The following is a 20,559-nucleotide window of genomic DNA, read 5'->3' on the forward strand; positions in this document are numbered from 1 at the left end:
GGACACGTCCGTCACCGCGCCGCCGGCCAGTCAGCGTCGAGTATCACGCTTGGCTGCGCGCCTGCCCAAGTAGACGCGCCTCACTGTCCACCGGACACACGGTCGGCCGCTCCCCAGCCGAGCGCGCCGGGTTTTCCACCGCGGAGGAGCCATAAAACGGTGTAGTGCGTGCTTTACGACGGCGGACGGCCGGTTTCAGGGGGAGAGGCCGGCGCACCTCCGGCGCCGGTCTATCCGGAGCTTCGCACAGCGGGTCGACAGCGGAAGGAAAACGGACCAAAACAGGTCGACCCCGTCTGCACGGTTCATCCATAAGAGCTTAATTGGCAGTAAAGCGATTCAGGTGGTGCAGCTGCAGGGAAACCTTTTCTGGGAGAAAAAAAAACTAGGAGAAAAAAACGCGGCCTCACAGATCTGAGTTCTTCCTGCAGTTGCACTGGTCACACGTCGTTCTCCCTAGTCGCACGACTTTTCAACAATCTACGCTACACGGTAGCGTCCGGAATAAACTTTGGTGCGCATAAAATCCAGTTACAGCGCTCCACAAAAACCTACCCAACTAACCAATCATATCACCTCAAAAATGCTGCCATGACGCGTACTTCAAGCGAATAGTTGCAGACCACCGCTACCCTACAACGCCTGAGTGCCACCTTCGCGAAGAAGCAAATGATCACGAGTACTTGTGACACATACGAAGCATACGTACTGTGACGCGAAACGAAAACACGACACACACCGACCAGCGTAAACCGCGCCCGAGCCGCCTCCGACCACAAGGCGACTGACCCCGCCACCGCCCACGCCGGTGCTACGGCTGGCATCCGCGGCCGCACCCACCTCGTTGGTGTACATGACGGGGAAGAGGATGCGTGGCAGCCGGCCCAGGCTGGACAGGCCGTCGAAGCGGGCCAGGTCGATGTTGATCTGGATCTTCTTGCCGCCGTTCAGAGCCAGTCCCGTCAGCTGGCGGCACACAGAGACGGGCCGCTACACATCTGTCTCTGCCGCCGATCACGTCCACCGTTTCTTCCGACACGGGATGCTGTCATCCCGAGTGTTGACCGTGGAATCTACGCTTTTCACGTCTCGCGTTCCAAATGCCACTTTCAGGTCAGGTTGTCCACTAATCTCCAGTATGACGTCTCTATCGGTATCGGTACCGATCCCTCTTGTTTTGCGGCCGCGCCCGCCCCGTTGGTGTACATGACGGGGAAGAGGAAGCGTAGCAGCCGGACAATATTCACGATCACATTCGTAATTACACTCAAGGGGTTAGTCTCACTGGTCGCACGGGTACCTCGCAAGTCTCCTCTAAGCTTCCAAACAGCATCGTTGTATTGTAGGGATCCGCTCTGGGTCTCCTCCAATTCGGCGTATTCGCGAGCAGTCTGAGTCACGAAGGACGATGTTGTGGTCCAGAACGCGGACGATACCCAGTTTTTGGTTAGTGGACCCAACTCCCGGTTAAATAACACTATCGCTTGTTTGGACCATTGGTCTCACTGGACGACTGGTTTAGATTCACCGGCTTTTCAGTCAATGCCCGAAAAAACGCAGCTGACGCTGCTTGGAAGCGAACAAAATCTCCGCACTGTACTCCACTTCATTGTCAAGCTCCGCGATCACTTTCTCGTTCCCTATTTGGAAGCAAAATTTCTCGGACTTGCATCTGATCACATCCAGGATGTACAACTCCCGGACCACCTTCGACTTCTTCCGATTATCTCTTTCCCCAAACATTTGAAGAGACATCTCGCGGGACATCTGAGGATGTCATGACCTGTTTGTGCGGCGGAGTCGTGACTGGTGTGCATTAACCGTTGCGCGTATTTCAGCGCGTCTGTTTTTGGGTGACTATCTCTGTTCTGACGACCTATCAGTCATCCATATGTCCGCCAGGGATGGGTAGGCGATAGCCCGGCGTTCATTCGGGACTGCCCAAACGTCAGCGTTATCCCTCCAATCCTGACTTGCTCCCCCCGCCTCTCCAAGATAGGTTACACCCATGGACTAGCGAAGTGGTGGGCAGATTGCAGCAGTGTGCATCCCGCAGACGTCCATGTGCACGGCAGGTGCGAGACAGCGCAGCGGCTCTCGACACGGGGTGAGTGGAAGGAGGCCCGACCGCAGACGTGACCCCGATGACACAACAGACGGGCCCTACCGCGAAGTGGTTGGGTCCACGTGTCGATTCTGCGGCCGACAAAAACAGCCCAGAAGCGCGAGGACCAGAAGGCAAGAGGACAGCATCTTCCGAGCCCGAAAAAACCAACATTTCCTCCTCCAACTCTGGAAAAATTGGCACTACTTCTTCAAAGCAGCTTCTTTAAAATGGACTCGAGCCTTCGTGCCCTCTCCCGGCTTTTCGAGTACATGGCGACCCTGACACAGTCTCCCTCCCTATTAGTGCAGACGATTAACAATAGCAGCAAGACACTGGATTGCGACAGGCAGCCTGACACAACTGCCACCCTCCAGCGGCGAGCCTCCCACTGCTGCAGCGGCCCTGTTATGGGTCAAGCGTCACAGCCCGAGGGCAGGGCGACCGTCACGGCGGCGTTACGGCGGACCAGACACCCCGGGGCACCGGCGGCAAAGCAGGCGGCGTCGAGTCACGCTCCACACCGCTGCAGCCCAGCAGCGGGGCCGCAACAAAATTTCCGTTCCCCGCACCGGCGGACCGGCTGCAATGACCGTCTCGCCGGCCGGCAAGCGTCGACCCGTGCCGCCGCCGCACCGCCGACGGTGAGCCACTGTGTGCGCCTGAATAAAACAGGCACCGCCGGTACGGGGAACGGCAGCGCCGATGCCTGGCGTTCCCCCGCCCCAGGCCGGGCCGGGCCACGAGACGGCGGACGCGAGTCTCGCAAACTGACACGGCCCAAGGCAGATTACTTGATGTCGGGGGTTGTCGGGGTCACCATGCATTGTCGGTCGGGGATGTCGGGGATTGCCCCGACCTCTGCGGCTGGGGCCGGAGTGCAGCCCGACCGGCGATCACGGGATCGAGGCCCCGTGGCAGTGACTCACAGTGCTTGCAAGTCACGATTACGCTCTGTTGTTGTCCTTCCCTCCCTCCCTTTATCACGGGTTCGCCGGGCCATTTCCGAAGTAAATGACTCAGGTAACGACGCCGTCACACAAACACGGCCTCGCCCCCCTCAACCACATGTCCAACTTCACGCGCACTTGGCGGGCGTCGGCCCGAGACGGCAGAAGATCGCCCCGCCCCCCGAGCGGGACGGAAACACGCCGCGCCGTGACGTCACTCCCGGCCGTCCGAGCAGGTCGCAGCGGCGCCGCGGACCGTCAAACCCGGCGTGCCAGTCAGTCGCGGCGGGGCCCGACCCGGCCGGCCTCGCGGCCCACCGGTAGAGGCTGTGACCCGCGCGACAGGCCACCGACCGGCCGCGACACCGGCCGGCGCCGAGCGGTCAGGAGGCACAGCTGGGAGGGAAGATCAGGAGGCAGGGTCAAGAGGTACGGCCAGGAGAAAAAGTCGGGAGTAAACGTCGGACGAGACGTCCCGGCGAAAAGCTCGAGATGGAGAGCAGGAACGGCAGCGCGAGCGGGGGATGAGGAGGGACAGCCAGCAGGGACGGCCCCGACGGAGCGTGAGAAGTGAAGGCCAGGAGGGCAGCCGGCTCGGCCGTGGGCCGTGGAGCGGCGCCACACAGTCTCACGCACCGTCGCTCGGCCTGGCTCGACGGCGGTCGGCACGTGACGCGGCGAGCCGGCGTCTGCACGGAGCGGCGAGCCGGTGCCCGCCGCCCGCGCGGCGCCGTGCCGCTCCCAGACATGAGCGCGTGCTCACGCACGCGCATGAGCGTGACTCCGTCCTTCGCCATGCAGGCCGTCGGACTGCACCGATGGCAGTGTTTGGACAGGCCTGGACCCACCTTGCTGATGCCTCTCAGACGTCGCCATCAGTCTGTCCGGCGTTGCATATAACCTTCCCTAAGGTGGGAGACCGAGCGCTTCCGGCTAGCAATGCTCTTACGATGGACATCGCCATACCCTTACATGTCACGTCGGGTGCATCCCCGTGTCTGTGATTGGGAGGTAGGTGTATGCGTGTGCGTGTGTGTGGTGTGCCTGCACCTGACGTCTGCGTTTCTGAAAGGGGGCGGGTATCCCCGGTATCCCGAGATAAGCAACCGCCACAAAAACGTCAGCTGTAAAAACGTCTTGTCAACACCAGCAGCACCGTGTTTTTTTGCTTCGCGTCCTGGGTATTCCGATGAAATGAGACAAAGGCTTGAAAGACCGGCCGGTGGGAGAGTCACGGCCACCGGTTTGCCGAGGCCCGTCGCCTGGGCAGCTCTGCGCCCGCCGCCCGATGTTAACCCCCGACGCGGCCCGACGACCGGGCCGACCGCGCCGCTGCAGCGAGTCGGCACCGCCACAGCGCTAACGTGCCGAACCTCGTGCACGCTGCGGGCCGGCGCGGCCTGGCAGCGTGCTGTGACTATTTTTCTGGGAAGGTTAGGGTCTAACGTCTACAAGCACTTTGGGGAGATAGTCCCAAAGCCTCATTCGAAGACGCTGCAACGCAAATCCTGACGCCACACCTCAGCAAAACTATTTCGGGTCAACGGATGATCTTTGCCCCGTCGTTGAAGTCAAACAGCACGGGGTTCGAACAATTCCACCGCCGTTGCTCCGCGCTCACCCCGTGCCGGTCCACCCTCTATCGGCCAGCTGCCAGCTGACCCGTCGGGCCACAGGCCCTCGCCCCGGGGCTAACTAAAGGTGCAGCAACGCACCAGGCGGCGAAGCTTCTACCTGACGTCACGTTCTATTCAACATGACGTCAGGCAGAAGCTTTGTCAGACGTTTTCACAGCGCGACACATGTTGAAATAGTTGTAGCTTTCGTCACAATCACTGTGCATGGGAGACACTAACATTTACTTCAGCAAGTAATAAGAGTTTTACTAACAATGGAAACGGCAAACATGCTGTTTGTAACGAATAACACACTTTTTTGCCCCTCGTCGGTTCTGGGCGCGCAAGTTGACCTGTTCATGATGCACCTGTTGTGCGATTTCTGTACCACTTGGACCAAGTAACGGAGAAAAGACCATGTGCGTCTGCCAAACACATACGTGACGTCACGTAGTCTCTGATGTGCGGGTCGCTGAGAACACTAAAAGGCGCAGCATCTATGTGGCATGACGTCATGAATGACGTCAATGGCATAACGCCTTGTCGTCGGTTTGCTGCGAACGCACCCTAAACACACAGCGTCTTATCGCTCGCCTCGCCCGCGTCCACACCGATCGCCGCCCACACCCACACTCACACCAGCGCGCAGCCACGGAGGCCGGACGAGCGAGCCTGGGCGCCTCTCGCGGGTCCTCACCGGCTCAATGTCGATGAACGTCTCGTGGTGCAGCTTATCCGGCGCCAACCCGACCACGCTGTTGACGTACTCGGGGTCACCGTTGAAGAAGTGCGGCGTAGAGGCGACGATCGGTGCACCTGCCAACGGAGCAGGCGTCTCCCAGGCGCCGGCCACACACGCGTGCGACACGATTCACGTGCGCTCGGGCAGCACCGGGTCTCGCAGGGAGCTCGCTCATAACACGCCCACCAAGACGCTTTTCGATATGTCAAGCGAGCAGAAGAAGCATGATGCCCAGCTACGCGCAGGGCCCAGCTAGAGGTCACCGACTGCTCTGTTACGAAACGGATGCATTATGAGGTGTTTGGACATAAACAGTGGCTGGAGGACACATGCTGTCCGTAAGGATCTTCATCCGCGTAAACACTGAGTCCATTAAATTCCCAGCGCTGGCTCCGTAGTCAGTTTATCAGTTCATCCGTGATTGAGAAAACCTACGCCAGGCAGTTAAGCTGCCACAAGCGAGTTGTGCGACTTCGCAGACGGGTACGTCGAAAACGTTCGTTATCTTCGCCCCACCCCACAACAAACAGACCCCTTCCCTTCCGCCAGCTTCCCTTTGCTTTCCGCTGACAAGTGGGCCCGCCCGCATCTGACGTTCCTCAGCGGTCGCACTGTTGACACCGCTCAGGCCCTGCTCCGCGCCCGCCCGCTCACCGAACTGGCAGGGGCTGAGGCTCATGGCTCCGGCCTTGAGGCACTGCCCCGGTGGCGTGCAGAAGCAGCGGTTGTCAACGTTGACGGCCGGGTCCTCCAGCACGGCGCGCTCCGGCACGTATCGCCGCCCACTGATGCCAAAGTACTCCACATCGCGCTCGTAGTCCAGGTAGATGGACCTGCGGCGCGAGACGGGCGGTCAGATGGAGACGCCGCATCAGCACGCGCCTCGCGACTGCGCAGCCTCGGCGACGAGTGGTGACGGGACACACAAATGACCGACGCAAGTGCTTACGCACACCGATGTGGTAGAGGTCCGCTTTGATAGAGCAAGAGGTACGGAAAAATCCACAGCCTACGTGCGCCATCGCACGGCTTCATGAGGAGCTTAAATCACATGTCGTCGACATGAGACGGCGTACAGCTGCAAGGTAAGTGCGATCTCGCAGCGTAAAGCACCGTCAGCGCGGACGAGACTGTCGGCCCTTCCGATGACCTCCGACATCCCCACGCGGCTGCCGCACCGAAGACACCAACACGTCGGATGCTGATGACGTCAACCCATCATGATGACACCCTCCGTGCCATGAATCGCGGAGGGGAGCCACCCGGGCCCGACGGGCGTCCACGCGGCGGCCCGCGCCGGCGCGGCGCTGCAGCGTGACGTCCGGCCAGCGGCGGAGAGACGCCGCTCGCCAGCCGGAGCCGATCGAGCCCCAGCAGACCGCGGCGCTCCCACCCAGACCGACGGCCGGCAGCCCGTCGCCGGTGGACCCGTGCCGAGCCGGTCCCGCGGCCACCGTGGTCGGATCTTGACCGGCCGCCAAGCCAGAGGTACGGCCGGCGACGGGCGGCGTCCGGAGAGGCCCCGACACGGCAGTCCACGCCGGCGGAAACGGAACGTGACGGATGCGACTCCGTTCACGCTGTGGAGCTCGGCGCCGGACAGACGGACGCGCTCGACCGCATCGTCTGCGACGGTCACGCAAGGCAGAGAGAGAAAGAGAAAGGAAGAGAGAGAGAGAGAGAGAGAGAGAGAGAGAGAGAGAGAGAGAGAGAGAGAGAGAGAGAGAGAGAGAGAGAGAGAGAGAGAGAGAGAGAGAGAGAGAGAGAGAGAGAGAGAGAGAGAGAGAGAGAGAGAGAGAGAGAGAGAGAGAGAGAGAGAGAGAGAGAGAGAGAGAGAGAGAGAGAGAGAAGAGAGAGAGAGAGAGAGAGAGAGAGAGAGAGAGAGAGAGAGAGAGAGAGAGAGAGAGAGAGAGAGAGAGAGAGAGAGAGAGAGAGAGAGAGAGAGAGAGAGAGAGAGAGAGAGAGAGAGAGAGAGAGAGAGAGAGAGAGAGAGAGAGAGAGAGAGAGAGAGAGAGAGAGAGAGAGAGAGAGAGAGAGAGAGAGAGAGAGAGAGAGAGAGAGAGAGAGAGAGAGAGAGAGAGAGAGAGAGAGAGAGAGAGAGAGAGAGAGAGAGAGAGAGAGAGAGAGAGAGAGAGAGAGAGAGAGAGAGAGAGAGAGAGAGAGAGAGAGAGAGAGAGAGAGAGAGAGAGAGAGAGAGAGAGAGAGAGAGAGAGAGAGAGAGAGAGAGAGAGAGAGAGAGAGAGAGAGAGAGAGAGAGAGAGAGAGAGAGAGAGAGAGAGAGAGAGAGAGAGAGAGAGAGAGAGAGAGAGAGAGAGAGAGAGAGAGAGAGAGAGAGAGAGAGAGAGAGAGAGAGAGAGAGAGAGAGAGAGAGAGAGAGAGAGAGAGAGAGAGAGAGAGAGAGAGAGAGAGAGAGAGAGAGAGAGAGAGAGAGAGAGAGAGAGAGAGAGAGAGAGAGAGAGAGAGAGAGAGAGAGAGAGAGAGAGAGAGAGAGAGAGAGAGAGAGAGAGAGAGAGAGAGAGAGAGGAGAGAGAGAGAGAGAGAGAGAGAGAGAGAGAGAGAGAGAGAGAGAGAGAGAGAGAGAGAGAGAGAGAGAGAGAGAGAGAGAGAGAGAGAGAGAGAGAGAGAGAGAGAGAGAGAGAGAGAGAGAGAGAGAGAGAGAGAGAGAGAGAGGAGAGAGAGAGAGAGAGAGAGAGAGAGAGAGAGAGAGAGAGAGAGAGAGAGAGAGAGAGAGAGAGAGAGAGAGAGAGAGAGAGAGAGAGAGAGAGAGAGAGAGAGAGAGAGAAGAGAGAGAGGGAGAGAGAGAGGAGGGAGGAGAGCGAGATAGAGAAGAGAGAGGAGAGAGAGAGAGAGAGAAGAGATAGAGAGAGAGAGATAGAGAAGAGAGAGAGAAGAGAGAAGAGAGAGAGGAGAGGAAGAGAGATGAGATAGATAAGAGAGAGAGCGAGATCAAATAGAAGAGAGGACAAAAAACAATAAGAGAGAAAGCAACGAAGTCGAGGTTGATTTGAAAAAGAGAAGAGAGAGACGAATAAAAAGAAAATCCCCTTACCTAACTATAAAGTGAAAAAACCGTATTTCTTTTTTCCTGAAACGCGCAAAAAGCTCTGAATGCAAAAACAAATAGCCTTCCAACCCCTGACAAAACCCAAACTGAAAAAATTGCCGCTTTTGAGCCTTATGCACGACCCTAACGCAATGCATCAACGCGCCTGAATGCAAGCACAACTGCCGCCTGCTTGCAGGCCCCGGGGCCCCGGTCGAGGCCCGCACTTGGCAGAATCACCGCATCGTAGAGAAACAGCTCTTGGCGCAAATAAGGGCACCACAAGGAGCAGGAGAGGGTGTCGCTGACTTCGACATATAAAACAAAAAACCCGATACGTTTCGCGGCTCCGTTCCCTTCAAGGGATCGACTTATTGACACCCGCCCCCTCCATGGAGACAAATTAAGCACCTGGTCGGGGCTCGATCCCTTCGTGGCGACCAGCATGGAAGCGTGAACGACATGCACTATGTCGGCGCTCCCCACCAACCGGCGCTGTTTGGCAAACTGCGCCGTTTAATCATCAGGGCAGCGACACAGCTTGACTTAACGCCAACTGACATCCACAGCGCAGCTTCAGCGCCGCAAGCTCAGCCTCCGACACAAGCGCCCCGCCGCACGCCAGCTGCGGGGCAGCGGTCGGCGGCGTCGGCCGCGACGATGAAACCACGCTACCCGCGCGGCGGCTGCGCCAGCCAGAGCGGCGCCGACATCAACACTGGGTCTCAAAGACCGCAAGCACGTGGGCTTGACCGTGGCCCTGGCCGCACGTTTCCGTTCCTGCCTAATCCTGGTGAACGACGGGCCGCACGGCTCGATTAGGCTTGTTTGGTCGGGGTAATATTATTCCGCCATCACTAGCCACCCCATGACGCTGAGATTAAGGAGTGACGTCATCAGCAAGGGCGGATCCAAAAGGACATCCGGGGATGGGGAGCGCCAACTTGGCATGGGGGGGGGGGGGGACGCACTGTTCAAAAGGTTTTGCTTTTTTACATTTACGACAGTTCTTAATGTTATTTAAGGTACAAAAATGTGCCATTTTCGGTTCGGCCTCAGCCATGGCGGGCACTACCCGGTTGCCCCCCCCCCCCCCCCCCCCCCCCCGGGCCGTCCTTGAGTCTACAGTGGGATAATACCGCAGCCATGGTGGGACATCTCCGACGCCGAAAAAGCCGCGAACAGGACCCGCGAGCCGAGGCTGAGCTGGTTCTCGGGCGCGACTCCCGCTCGGAGAGCTGTGAAGCCGGCTGCTAGCGGACAGCCGCGGCAAGCTCCTGGCAAGACATGGTGCTGCGGGGGTACGATGTAAGGCGGAGGAGGCAACGAGGGATGTTCGGTCAAGGTTTGCTGAGCGTCCGTAAATCTGCTCACATAATATCCATACCGAGATATTACGCACCCAGCAGCACGCAATGTGGACGATTTACAGCACATTTAATATGCTCATGCTTGAAAAAGATCTGGTTTCCAAGCATCAAGTTACGCTCGCTACTTCAGATTTTAGGTAGGATTAGTCCTTTGAATGCGACCCCCTAAGTATAACCCTTTCAGAGTGTTATCTGTTTCGGTTCCGTGGGAGACTACGGTGACTGCCTGAGGGTGACTACTGAGGGTGACTACCGAGGGTGACTTCCTGAGGGTGACTACCGAGAGTGACTACCTGAGGGTGACTACCTGAGGATGACTACCGAGAGTGACTACCTGAGGGCCACAACTGTTGGGCGCCACAACGACTTGTACCGCGCAATTGCGCAACATTTTAGACTCGGCTCAGGTTTAGCGAGGAGTAAAGTCTAACACGCGGTAAGTAAGGTAAGTCTAACACGGTAAGTCTAACACGGCAGTTTGGTTTTTAGCTGCAGTCTTTTTAGACATGTGGCCTGCACCCATTTTCGGTTTACGCCACTTGAAGCCGAACGACAGGCGGATATAAACGACTAACGACCACACACCCGCATACAAAGCGGCAGGTGAAGCCGCCTTCCCCAAGCCTGAAGCCGACCCGTCGTCATGCGTGTGCTCTGCGACACTGCTGGAGACACTGCGAGTCGGGCAATGAAATCGCTGGGGCTGGAGGAGTGCAGAAACACACCGCCGGCGCCAACATCCTGCGTTAAGTGCCTTCAAAGTATGACGGCATAGCTTTTATATAATTGTACTATTCGCTGAAGACTTCATGGAGGCGCGATCAGTGGCTGGAAAGGCATGCGTCCGTCAAAGGCGGGGCTGCCGGAAAGGGTCGGTAAAGCAACACAACTGTAACAGCCCTTGTAACATTGGTGTCGCTGTCGGACAGAAAGCATATTTCCCCGAGGTTCCTCCCTCGAAGGGTCTCTCAGTAGCATCCTATAGCTCTAGTACACATACTGATCCTTCCTGCGTGAAACATTCCACTAGAGAAGATTTCTTCTAAAATATCATGCCTTCGTTCGTTAAGCCGAAAAACATATTTAACCACGGTGCGTGGCTATGCAACAACACAACGGCATTGCTATTTTCACTCAGCCTTACACAAATACATGCCTGAGACGTGGTGTCACCAGCGAAATGTCAGCTCATCTCCCAAACGGGACCCGTACGCGATGCGGCAGACCGCAACACGCCAGTGCTTATCGATTGGCGGCTTTCACGAAAGCTATCGGTCAGCCGGAGTGCCTCTCTACGACCCAGGCGGCCAGCATAGAGAAGGGGAGGGGGGCGGGGGGGAAACCCTTCGCCAACACCCGAGCCGAGCGCGCCGTGGGCGGGGCGTCACACCCGCCGCCGACGCGTGCACGCCACGTGTGCGAGGTCGAGATCCCATCCCGGTACGGAGCCGGCCCCTGACTCAATCACGGCCGACAGGAGGCTGACCCCGGACCCGGCCACGGCAGGGAGCAGGCCGCCTCCCGCCAGAGAGCAGACGCCTGGCACGCCGCGCCGCGGGACGGTCAGCGACCGAGCGGAGCGGCCGCCGGCGCCGCCCGGTCGGCAACCCCTCACCGCCGCCGGCCATGCGGCCTGCCGGCTGCCCGCCGCTGCACGATGACGGAACGGTGGGAAAGGGAAAACGGCGGAACGTCCGAGTCGGGGAGGCGGCGGCTGCGGCGGACCGTGCAGGCACAGGAGGCCCTCTATGCACCGTCGAGACCAGCGCGCATTGTAAAAAAACAAACACTGCGGGTATGTGCTGGGCGGGGGAGCAAGGACGGTGTCGGCAGTCAGACAATGCCTGCACGAGCTTTGAGTGCCCTGCGGACAGTCACATCACCAGGGCTGTCAGGTTAGGGGCATTCATGTAGACTGGAGGAGGCGGGGCAAAAGCAAGCAAGGCCAAAAGACCTCTACTGACTGCCAGGCTGCCGGTTTCCAGAAAAGTTCACGGTTTAGATGGGCGTTCTCCCCATAAATCGGCACGCGTTCGGGTCAGGCCAATGGAGCCCATGCTGTAAGGACTGAAACGGATCGCCTGGGCGCGGCGGGAAGTCCGGACGCCCGACCTGGTCCGGCGACCCCCGCCCCCTCAACAACGCTTTGCCGTGAAAACCGGAGCTTCATGCCGTGACGACACAGAACCGCCTACCAATCACAGGACGGGTGCGGTGTCGGAATTCGCGGACAGCCAGAGCAGCTGCACAGCCACAGACTGCAGAGCTGTACACTGGAGCGCTTGCCTTATGCTCCTGAAGCCTTTTACCTAGGTAACCGTTCGGTGTGTTGACCTGGGCTTGAATGGCAGTCACCAAAATGACTCATAGACTGACACGGAAATCATCTTTTGGGGTGTGGGGCGTCCCAAGGCTCAATGTTCTGCGGAATGTAGCGATGGTGTGACGTGGCGTTACTTTGTAGCCCCGTCCTCCGTTTCCAGGTCGTCGCACCTGTCGAACCGCAACGGGCTCCAGTGCCAAACACGTGGCGACGCCGCTGAAGGTTATCTATGAGACCAAACTGAATGTCTTAACGCAAATGCGTAGTAGGGCTAGTGTTGGTACTCCGAACAAATTCGTGTGCAAATCCCACCACACACGCCAAGAACAGGAACAGTGACGACGTTGAGCAAGCGGAGACGAGATGGGAGTCTTAGACCCACACAATTATATCAAAGGATACAAGAGCGCTAAATGCGGGCCGCCGCCTGCCGCAGTAACGCAGTACCAATGCCCCCCCCCCCCCCGCGCAGTGCACAGACCAACTCCGCATCGCGGTCCACGGCAGCTACATAAAGCCGCTATTTGCACTTCACTTGAATGACCAACGCCGGAGACGAAAATACTGCTCTCCGAACCCGTGCTCGGACGGGCCCCAAACGTCACCCACATCTGAACACTTTCCGTCGGAAAAGATGAAACGCATTACAACCTTCATCCAAGTCCCAACTGTAGTGCGCGATGAGTGAGATGGCCGACAAGCGAGCAGCAACGGGACTCAGCTGCGACAGAGCAGTCCTCGGTGGACGGCGGCGTACCGACATTTGGCGCCTCAGAGGGCGTGGTTTGGAAGGCCGCCCTTGATGCGCAGGGCGATGGGCCGCCCTTGATGCGCAGGGCGATGTGAGGACGCATTTGCCACCTTCAAGATAACCTGCGCCAGGGCTTATGCAGTGTGTGATGCTCGACCGCGGCGAACGACTTGATCGCTGCCATGGGTGTTAAAACGACTGGGAAGTTACCGGGCGTGCGGAATAAGGCCAAACAACAGAGAACGGGTTCACTACGAAGGTGCCGTTCTCTTCGCTAGATCAGGTGACGGGAGCGGCAAGATCCCCTCAATTGAATGTCCGGTGCGGAATTGCAGAGCACTAGCTTCAGGATGCCCCACCCCACCCCTGCTTTCAAATGGTGACCTCCTCAGAAATGATAGGCGTATGCAAAACAATCGGACCTTACGACACAATAGGCACGGGGCTTGATAAAACGATCGCAAGTAAATTCACAACTACGCCGTCTGGCTAACCATGACCAAAAAGACACAACGCTACGAATTTCTGACATCACATCAGCCGTTGTCACGAATGTGTTCTAGGAAAATACCAGGAACATTTCAAATCATCCGTAAAGCTGTTCACATGGATTGATGTCCAAAATTAGCTTCATTGCTTGAAATAACCAAATAACTTCTTGCCTGAAATAACTCCCTGGAGTTAACCGAGCATCCGTCTCTAGAAATAACTGCTGAGCCACGTTAATCAACTACCGAGAAGTGGTCGTCGCACAGCGCATGACAACGAAAAACCACCGAACGCGAAGAGCAAGAGCTTTCTGGACAAGCCCATCACGCCCCACTATACGCAGGCGCTGCACAATCACACGACGACCGTACATACGCGTTCAGTGAACGCGCTTTATGGCTCGTTACAAGTTGTAATGCAGATTTTCGTAGGTTTGATGCGGGTTTGATGGTTTTGCTGCTGTCTGAGTGCGTGGTAGCAGCCCAACAGCACGGGAAAGAAAGAGCGCTACATCACCTCACCACCATGTTCCAGACGGACAGCACGCGAGGACTGCCCGGCGCCTCGACCAACCTGCAGAGGTCCTTGTTGAAGATGTACATTCTGTCGCTGCGCTCCATGTGCGGGGGGTAGGTGATGCCGTCCGTGCCGTTCAGCATGTTACAGAAGGGCGTGCCCCAGTAGTCCAGGCTGCTGCTGCCCTTGTACGACTGGATGTAGGTGAAGTGCTCGATGTCGCCCTTGCCCGTCCGAATCTTGTACGGGCCGTCCCAAGAGTTATTGTACTGGGAACACGGGTCAGGTGTCGGCCGGCGCTCCCCCGCGCGCGCACCGTCACAGGCGCCAGAGCAGCTCGCAGAACAAACGGACTTCGCTGGCTCTTTTGCGTTTGTTAGCCGACTTAGTTTTAACTAGGCGGCGCCGGCGGCAGTTCTCGCAATACGAAAAAACCGCGCCAGCCAATTCTTCCAGTGAGTGTGCTAACCAGTTTTCGAGCATAAGTCCGCAATCCATAACGAGCACTCCCGCAGTTCACGAGCATAAGCACGCATAAGCTGATTACAGTTTGGCGCACTAACTGATCCAACATGGAACAGATTAGTCTGAAAGGTTGTGTCGTCCCGCATTATATCGTAAGTTCAACTGATGCGGCTAAGTTATCTTATAATTAACGTGGCTAATAGTCAACTAATACAGAAACCCCTGTGCATAGACGAGCACTTCTTTACCCTAAAGCGGGGAAAATGAACTTCAAAAATTTTGCCAACAACAGCGGATATTTTCGAGGGCTCAAGGTAGCCATGCGCTCTTTATTTACCCGAAGGTTAGGTGAGAAAATAAGCTTAACAGATTTCGCTGTTAACAACATACATTTTCGAGAGCTGTAGGCAACCATGCGTCCTCCTCTCTACATGCCATTCTGTCGCATTTCCGCATAAAAAAATGACAACCGCATGCATCCAAGCGGCTAAGCTTCAGTGCCCAGGGTCCTAATAGCTGTTTGACCTTTACAACTAAGCTCCTGAACGTGGCGAGGTCAGCAAGTTGTTACCAACATGAATTCCAGAAACGATCTGGCGCCCAGAGCGGACTTTCAAAGCCAACCTCGGCGGCGCGCACAGCCGCCAACGCTAAAAAGGTAAAATCCGGTCGCTTAATCCTTATCACAGACGGAACCAGCCTCCTGTGAATTTAACCACATTTCTCGTCCAACACCACACCTGTCATTATCCATATAACCCGCTCGCAGTCGACAACCTGACACCGCGTGTCGCCGTCCACAGCTCACAGCACACCAGTACACCGCCGGCCAGCGCGCCGGGACCGGCGACCGTCCGCTCACCATCATGGAGGGGAAGCGACCGGCCTGGAGGCGGCGCAGGTCCTGCGGGCTGCCGCAGAGGCCGCGGCCGCACAGGCCGTCCAGGATGGCGCCCGAGCCGGGCAGCGCCAGCAGGCGGCGCAGCGCCGGCACCGGTGAGCCTTCGAACAACAGCTCGCGCACCGGCACAGAGACGAACGGCTGCTCCAGCAGCGGGCCCATCGCGGCCGAGACGAGCGGCCGCAGCAGCGCCGCCAGCGGCATCGCCTCCACCAGCTGCTGCAGCATCTGACGGACGGGGACGGGCACGGTCAGCATCGGAAGAAGACAGCGTCGTCGTCTCCACCAGCTGCTGCAGCATCTGACGGACGGGGGGGGGGGGAGAGGGGGGAGCACGACCAGTACCGGGGACTGGTACTGTCAGCTACAGCTGCTACAGCATCTGACGGACGGGGACAGGCACGGTCAGCACCGGGGGCGGGGGGGGGGGGGGGAGCGGAAGGGCAGCGACATCGTCTTTACCAGCTGCTGCAGCATCTGACGGACGGGGACGGGCACGGTCAGCACCGGAAGAAAGCAGCGTCGTCGTCTCCATCAGCTGCCACAGCATTTGACGGACGGGGAGAGCGGGGGGGGGGGGGGGAGGGGGCGAGCACGACCAGTACCGGGAGGAGGCAGCGGCGCCGCCTCTACCACCTGCTACAGCATTTAACGGACGGGGAGAGCGGGGCGAGCACGACCAGTACCGGGAGGAGGCAGCGGCGCCGCCTCTACCACCTGCTACAGCATTTAACGGACGGGGAGAGGGGGGGGGGGGGCGAGCACGACCAGTACCGGGAGGAGGCAACGCCGCCGCCTCCACCAGCTGCTACAGCATCTGACGGACGGGTGAGGGCACTGTCAGTACTGGGAGAAACAGGCAGCGGCACTTCCTCCCACAGCCACCGCAGTTCTCGAAGGCCTCGAGCAGGAGGACGTGCCGGCCAGTGATACCGCCTCCGCCCGCCGCTGGGCACCGGAGGGGCGCCGGCCACGGCCAGTACCACGGTCGGGTGAGGAGTGCTTTCCGCCCCGGCACGGGGTGCTCTCCGTGCCGGCGCCGAGATCGACCGACTGTGGTCGCAGCAAACCACACCGAGTGCGAGCAGCTCGAGGGTCCACGTACGAGAGGGCCCCGTGGATGGGGGCAGACGGTGGCGCACGAGGTGCGGCTGACATTCGCGGTCACCGGGACTTTGGCGTGTGACTAGCCAAACGGGTCGGGCCGTCACGCGGTGCGGCGCGCGCGCACTGGCGGAGAGGCGGCTCCTGGGAACGTCGGCCGGGCGAGTTTCGCCGAGCGACCACGCTGATTTGCGGAAGCTTGTTTCATCCGATTACATCTGTCTTCATCCCATTACATCGGAAGCGGACATGAAACCATGCACGAGGCGTGTCGAATATTCGTCACGTTAATTGTGTTTCGGCCGCCTACGCTTCGGTTTGGTATGCATGCATCAGTTGTCGTTTGGCTTCCTTCGGTCCGCTATTACCAGAAGCCCAAATTGTATCCATTATGCCTTAGTTCCTGGACGCCGACAACAAAACACGGGGTTTCCGAGAAGTGCTGATAATGTGCGATACACACTTCGTAGAACAACGCAGGGCTCACTGCAAACAGCTCGTCCACTTTCCTCGCCATACAGTACAATCCCACCGTGCTTTTAGCACAAAGCACGCTGCCGATCGCCGATAACGGCTGAGGGGAGGGGGGCTCGTCTTCCAGGCCACTTACGCAAAGTGGCTCACACACTTCCGAGCAGCACCGGAAAACCCAGCATCTTGAGTGTTCAACATATTTTGCCTTTAGCTGTACCCATCGCCAAAAAACGCATCCGAAAATCAACATAGGCTACTATAAGAGCCAGAGACGTACAAACAACAGCCCCAGCCTGACGCCGTAACCATGGATTCGTAAGCAGACAACGTGAGGGTATTCGAGACATTCAAAATGTCTTCAAATACCGGGACGCTCGCTTCCTGCATTTCACATCAAGCTACACTAAGCGAGCACTCTGATCCCATCGTCGCCCAAACGAATGATGCAGGCCGCTAAATCCATAAACTCGGGAAACTTAATCTCGAAAGCATTTCATTGTTGGAGGCCTGAAGCACCTCCGCCCTCCGCCACCGCCGGCTTTACGGAGGGCTCCCGGGTTCCCGGGTTCCCAGCACTTCCCTTGTCGGCGTCCCCGAACAATAATGGCTGGTTTCTCAAAAGAGCGGGTTCCCTGCAGGTGGGCGGGATCCATGCAGCAGTGTGGTCCATAAATGAATGCTATACACCGCTGCTCAGAAGACACGTGGAAGGAGGTCATGTTGACTCGATGTTTTTATGAGCCATCGATGAATGGCACGAGTCGGTGAAGCAGTGCCCGGATCGCATGACAGCATCGTACGCTCACAACCGGTTTGTTACACTGGAGTTCGTTGCACGGTAACGGCCGGCAGTGGTTACTGACCAGCACCGGCGCGTTGATGGTGGTGATGGCCGTGTCTTGGCTGACGTTGGCCGCCGAACTCTCCGCGTCGAACACGTACGTGATCTGCTCCGAGTACGTGAGCTCCGTGCCGTCCGCCGACCAGCTGAGGTTCCCTCGCTGTCGGCTCTCCCTGTCGGAGGCAAACATACAACTGGCTGCCGGCTCGTGAACTTGCCTTATTCGCGGTGACATAGCCGACATGCAAGCAGTACTGGTGCTGCGAGGTGCACCGGTGCGGCGGCTCGACCCCACTCCCAGGTCTGACCCTACGGTGCGGGGTTGGGATGCCGGGTGACGGACATCCCCTCCCCGGACGCTCGCCCTCCGAGCCGCTGCAGCAGTTAGGCGCCACCCCCACCTGCGTTCAGCAGCGGTTACACCGGCCGCCGCTGCATTGACTCACTACTGGGCGGCTGACCAAGCGTGCACTTCACCTTGCCATGTACTCTGCTGAGTAGGGGTGAACTGTACTCTGTGGTGTACTCCGCTGAGTGGGGGCGCACTGCGCTGTGCTGTGTACTCTGTTCACTGGGCCGGCACTGTGCTCTGCCGTGTGAGTGGGGCTGCACTGTACTCTGCCGTGTGAGTAGGGCTGCACTGTACTCTGCTGTTTTCTGACAACCAGGAGTGCTCTGTACTCTGCTGTGTGTCCTACTAACTAAGCGGGCACACCTGCACCTCACCACAGCACGTGCACATCCGTCACATATGAAACGAAACGCAGCTCCAGGACCACGGACACTTACTAGCCAGACAAGACAGATCCACTTGCCATCTCACAAATGCGCGTGTGAATGCACGCATCTGCGTTTTGCATCATGATACGTATATGCGTCTTTAAGGACATCTCTCCAGTAGCATGCTGCGAGACAGCGTGAGTCAAGCTGCTGGGACGCCCTGACTGGATGGTGATCTGTGCTGCAGCGCGTCATCCTATCAGGCTACGCTGTAGATAGTTTACAGAACATCACGTCTCTGTATCCTCCGAGATAGCACACCTCAAACTGCTGGGACACTCTGATTCAATGATGGTATATGCCGCAATGCGTAGGCTTATCAGGCTTAATGGTGGACAATGGTCAGACTGGCACGCCTTTGTTTCCCTTCCCGAGACCGCCAGCTCCTATTGCATCTCAGCTCTACTGGCCTCATTCACAGCCCATAAACCCCGGCGCGTTATCTGAACACGGCCGACAATGACAGCGGAACAACGGGAGACGGTGGTTGCCCGGAACTCCCGTATTATCTGTTCATCCATCGCCAGTCGGCTGGGTACCGACCCCGTCTTTTTTCGTTCCGCGGCTTCACGCTTTCCAAGTAGGCCAGTGGCCCGCCGGCCCATGTTGACGCGTCACGAGTAAAAAACGACCAATTCGGCAACACCGAGACTTCCAAACGGTCTCCAAATGGCTCCAGCGGGCATTAGGCACAGAACAACACCAGCTGGTTAATGGACTGCACCAGAGCGGGAGCCGAGTGAGACGCCGACATTTGGTGACGCATGTGAAGCGCGCTGAACGAAATTCGAGCAGTGTTTGTCGCACACTGAGACACGTCTGCAAAGACTCATAGGTTTGCGATCCACTGAAGTTGATTGCCGCACTGTGCCATACAGCTCCCACAGATCGGTTCTGCGAGTTTCTGTGTTCGCAATCACGAGCAGTTTCGATTCCACGCACCGCACCTGCGGTCGGTCGCACACGCTCAAAACGGAGGGAGCAAACACCTTCACAGGCCGACACAAGGACATGTAATACGACAGAAAGACTGACTGCAACGCCTGGGGGAGCTCAAATTAAAGGCATGAATGATGCATGAGGAGGCGAGTGTCGAACGGCGGCGGCTCACCTGTAGGAGAACGGGCCGACCTCCTGCAGCTGCGGCTTGGCGCCCGCCGTGCGCACCTCCTCGGCGTTCGTCACGTTGAACATGATGAACTGCATGTACACGCTGACCTTGTCCGTGGGCGCCCGCCACGGCTCGAAGCTGGCCGACGTCGGCGTCAGCACCATACTCTGCAACAGGATGGGTCGCGGTTACCGACAGGACTCCCCTGGATGTGTTCTGTGTGCAGCTTGAGACTGGTGCGGTGCACTAGCGTAGCCACACAACTTATATATATATATATATATATATATATATATATATATATATATATATATATATACATAATGGCGGGCGCAACAGGTACAGATGTCGCCACGTGCTCATACAGTCTACGCCAGTCATAGAACTGAGCCTGCTTGTCGCATAGGTTACCTCCCGAACTTGGCTAGTGATGCGTGTGTGCTAAAATGCGCACTGAGCCGTCCTATAAACGCCTTGCTTTTATCTGACTGTGGCTGGGTTTGGTCCGTTTAGTACTGCCCTCGCCGGTGCAAACGCTTCTTAATGACAATGACGCAAGCTCCTGGATTAAGTATGGAAGTGTGAAAAGGACGGGCGCTCCAGCCGTCTTAGCCTGGCCGCAGACCGCAAACCCTGCCCAGCGGCAAGCCTGGCAACAGAGCAGGCTCCCGTCCGCGAAAACAGCGCGAGCGCTGGGAACGACTGCAGACGCTCGGCAGCCGGGGGCATAACGGTCTCACGGGGGGAACACCGCGGTGAAACCCCGGTGCAGCGGCGAGAGCAAAGCCGCAAAACTTCGCCAGTGAGACAGACAGAATGACATACATGGCCGGATACACTCGGCTAAGCTACTTTTGGACCCGTCCGGACATGCCTGGACATCTCAGAGCTATTGGCTTGTGGAGACAGCAGCAAGAGGTGGAACAGCACTGCTGTCACGTGGGCTATCGCCGGCGTTGATACTTGCGCTGCGCAGCGG

The 20,559-nt window shown here is 58.0% G+C and overlaps 1 protein-coding gene across 1 annotated transcript in view; it reads right to left on the reverse strand.

The window, feature by feature from the left end:
* LOC119107907 (lysosome membrane protein 2) overlaps positions 1–20,559 on the reverse strand; it is a gene marked incomplete at its 3' end in the record, with an annotated part of 29,222 nt that overhangs the window by 415 nt on the left and 8,248 nt on the right. Inside the window, exons 2-8 of the mRNA XM_037231492.1 lie at positions 19,581–19,747; positions 17,712–17,862; positions 15,232–15,498; positions 13,962–14,173; positions 6,067–6,245; positions 5,368–5,486; positions 841–966 (exon numbers count right to left, since the gene is read on the reverse strand). Coding sequence (XP_037087387.1) covers positions 841–966; positions 5,368–5,486; positions 6,067–6,245; positions 13,962–14,173; positions 15,232–15,498; positions 17,712–17,862; positions 19,581–19,747 — 1,221 coding nt within the window. The remainder of the gene's footprint in view (positions 1–840; positions 967–5,367; positions 5,487–6,066; positions 6,246–13,961; positions 14,174–15,231; positions 15,499–17,711; positions 17,863–19,580; positions 19,748–20,559) is intronic.

Source organism: Pollicipes pollicipes, unplaced genomic scaffold, assembly GCF_011947565.3.
Source record: "Pollicipes pollicipes isolate AB1234 unplaced genomic scaffold, Ppol_2.1 Scaffold_6686;HRSCAF=7923_pilon_pilon_pilon, whole genome shotgun sequence".
NCBI lineage: Eukaryota > Metazoa > Arthropoda > Thecostraca > Pollicipedomorpha > Pollicipedidae > Pollicipes > Pollicipes pollicipes.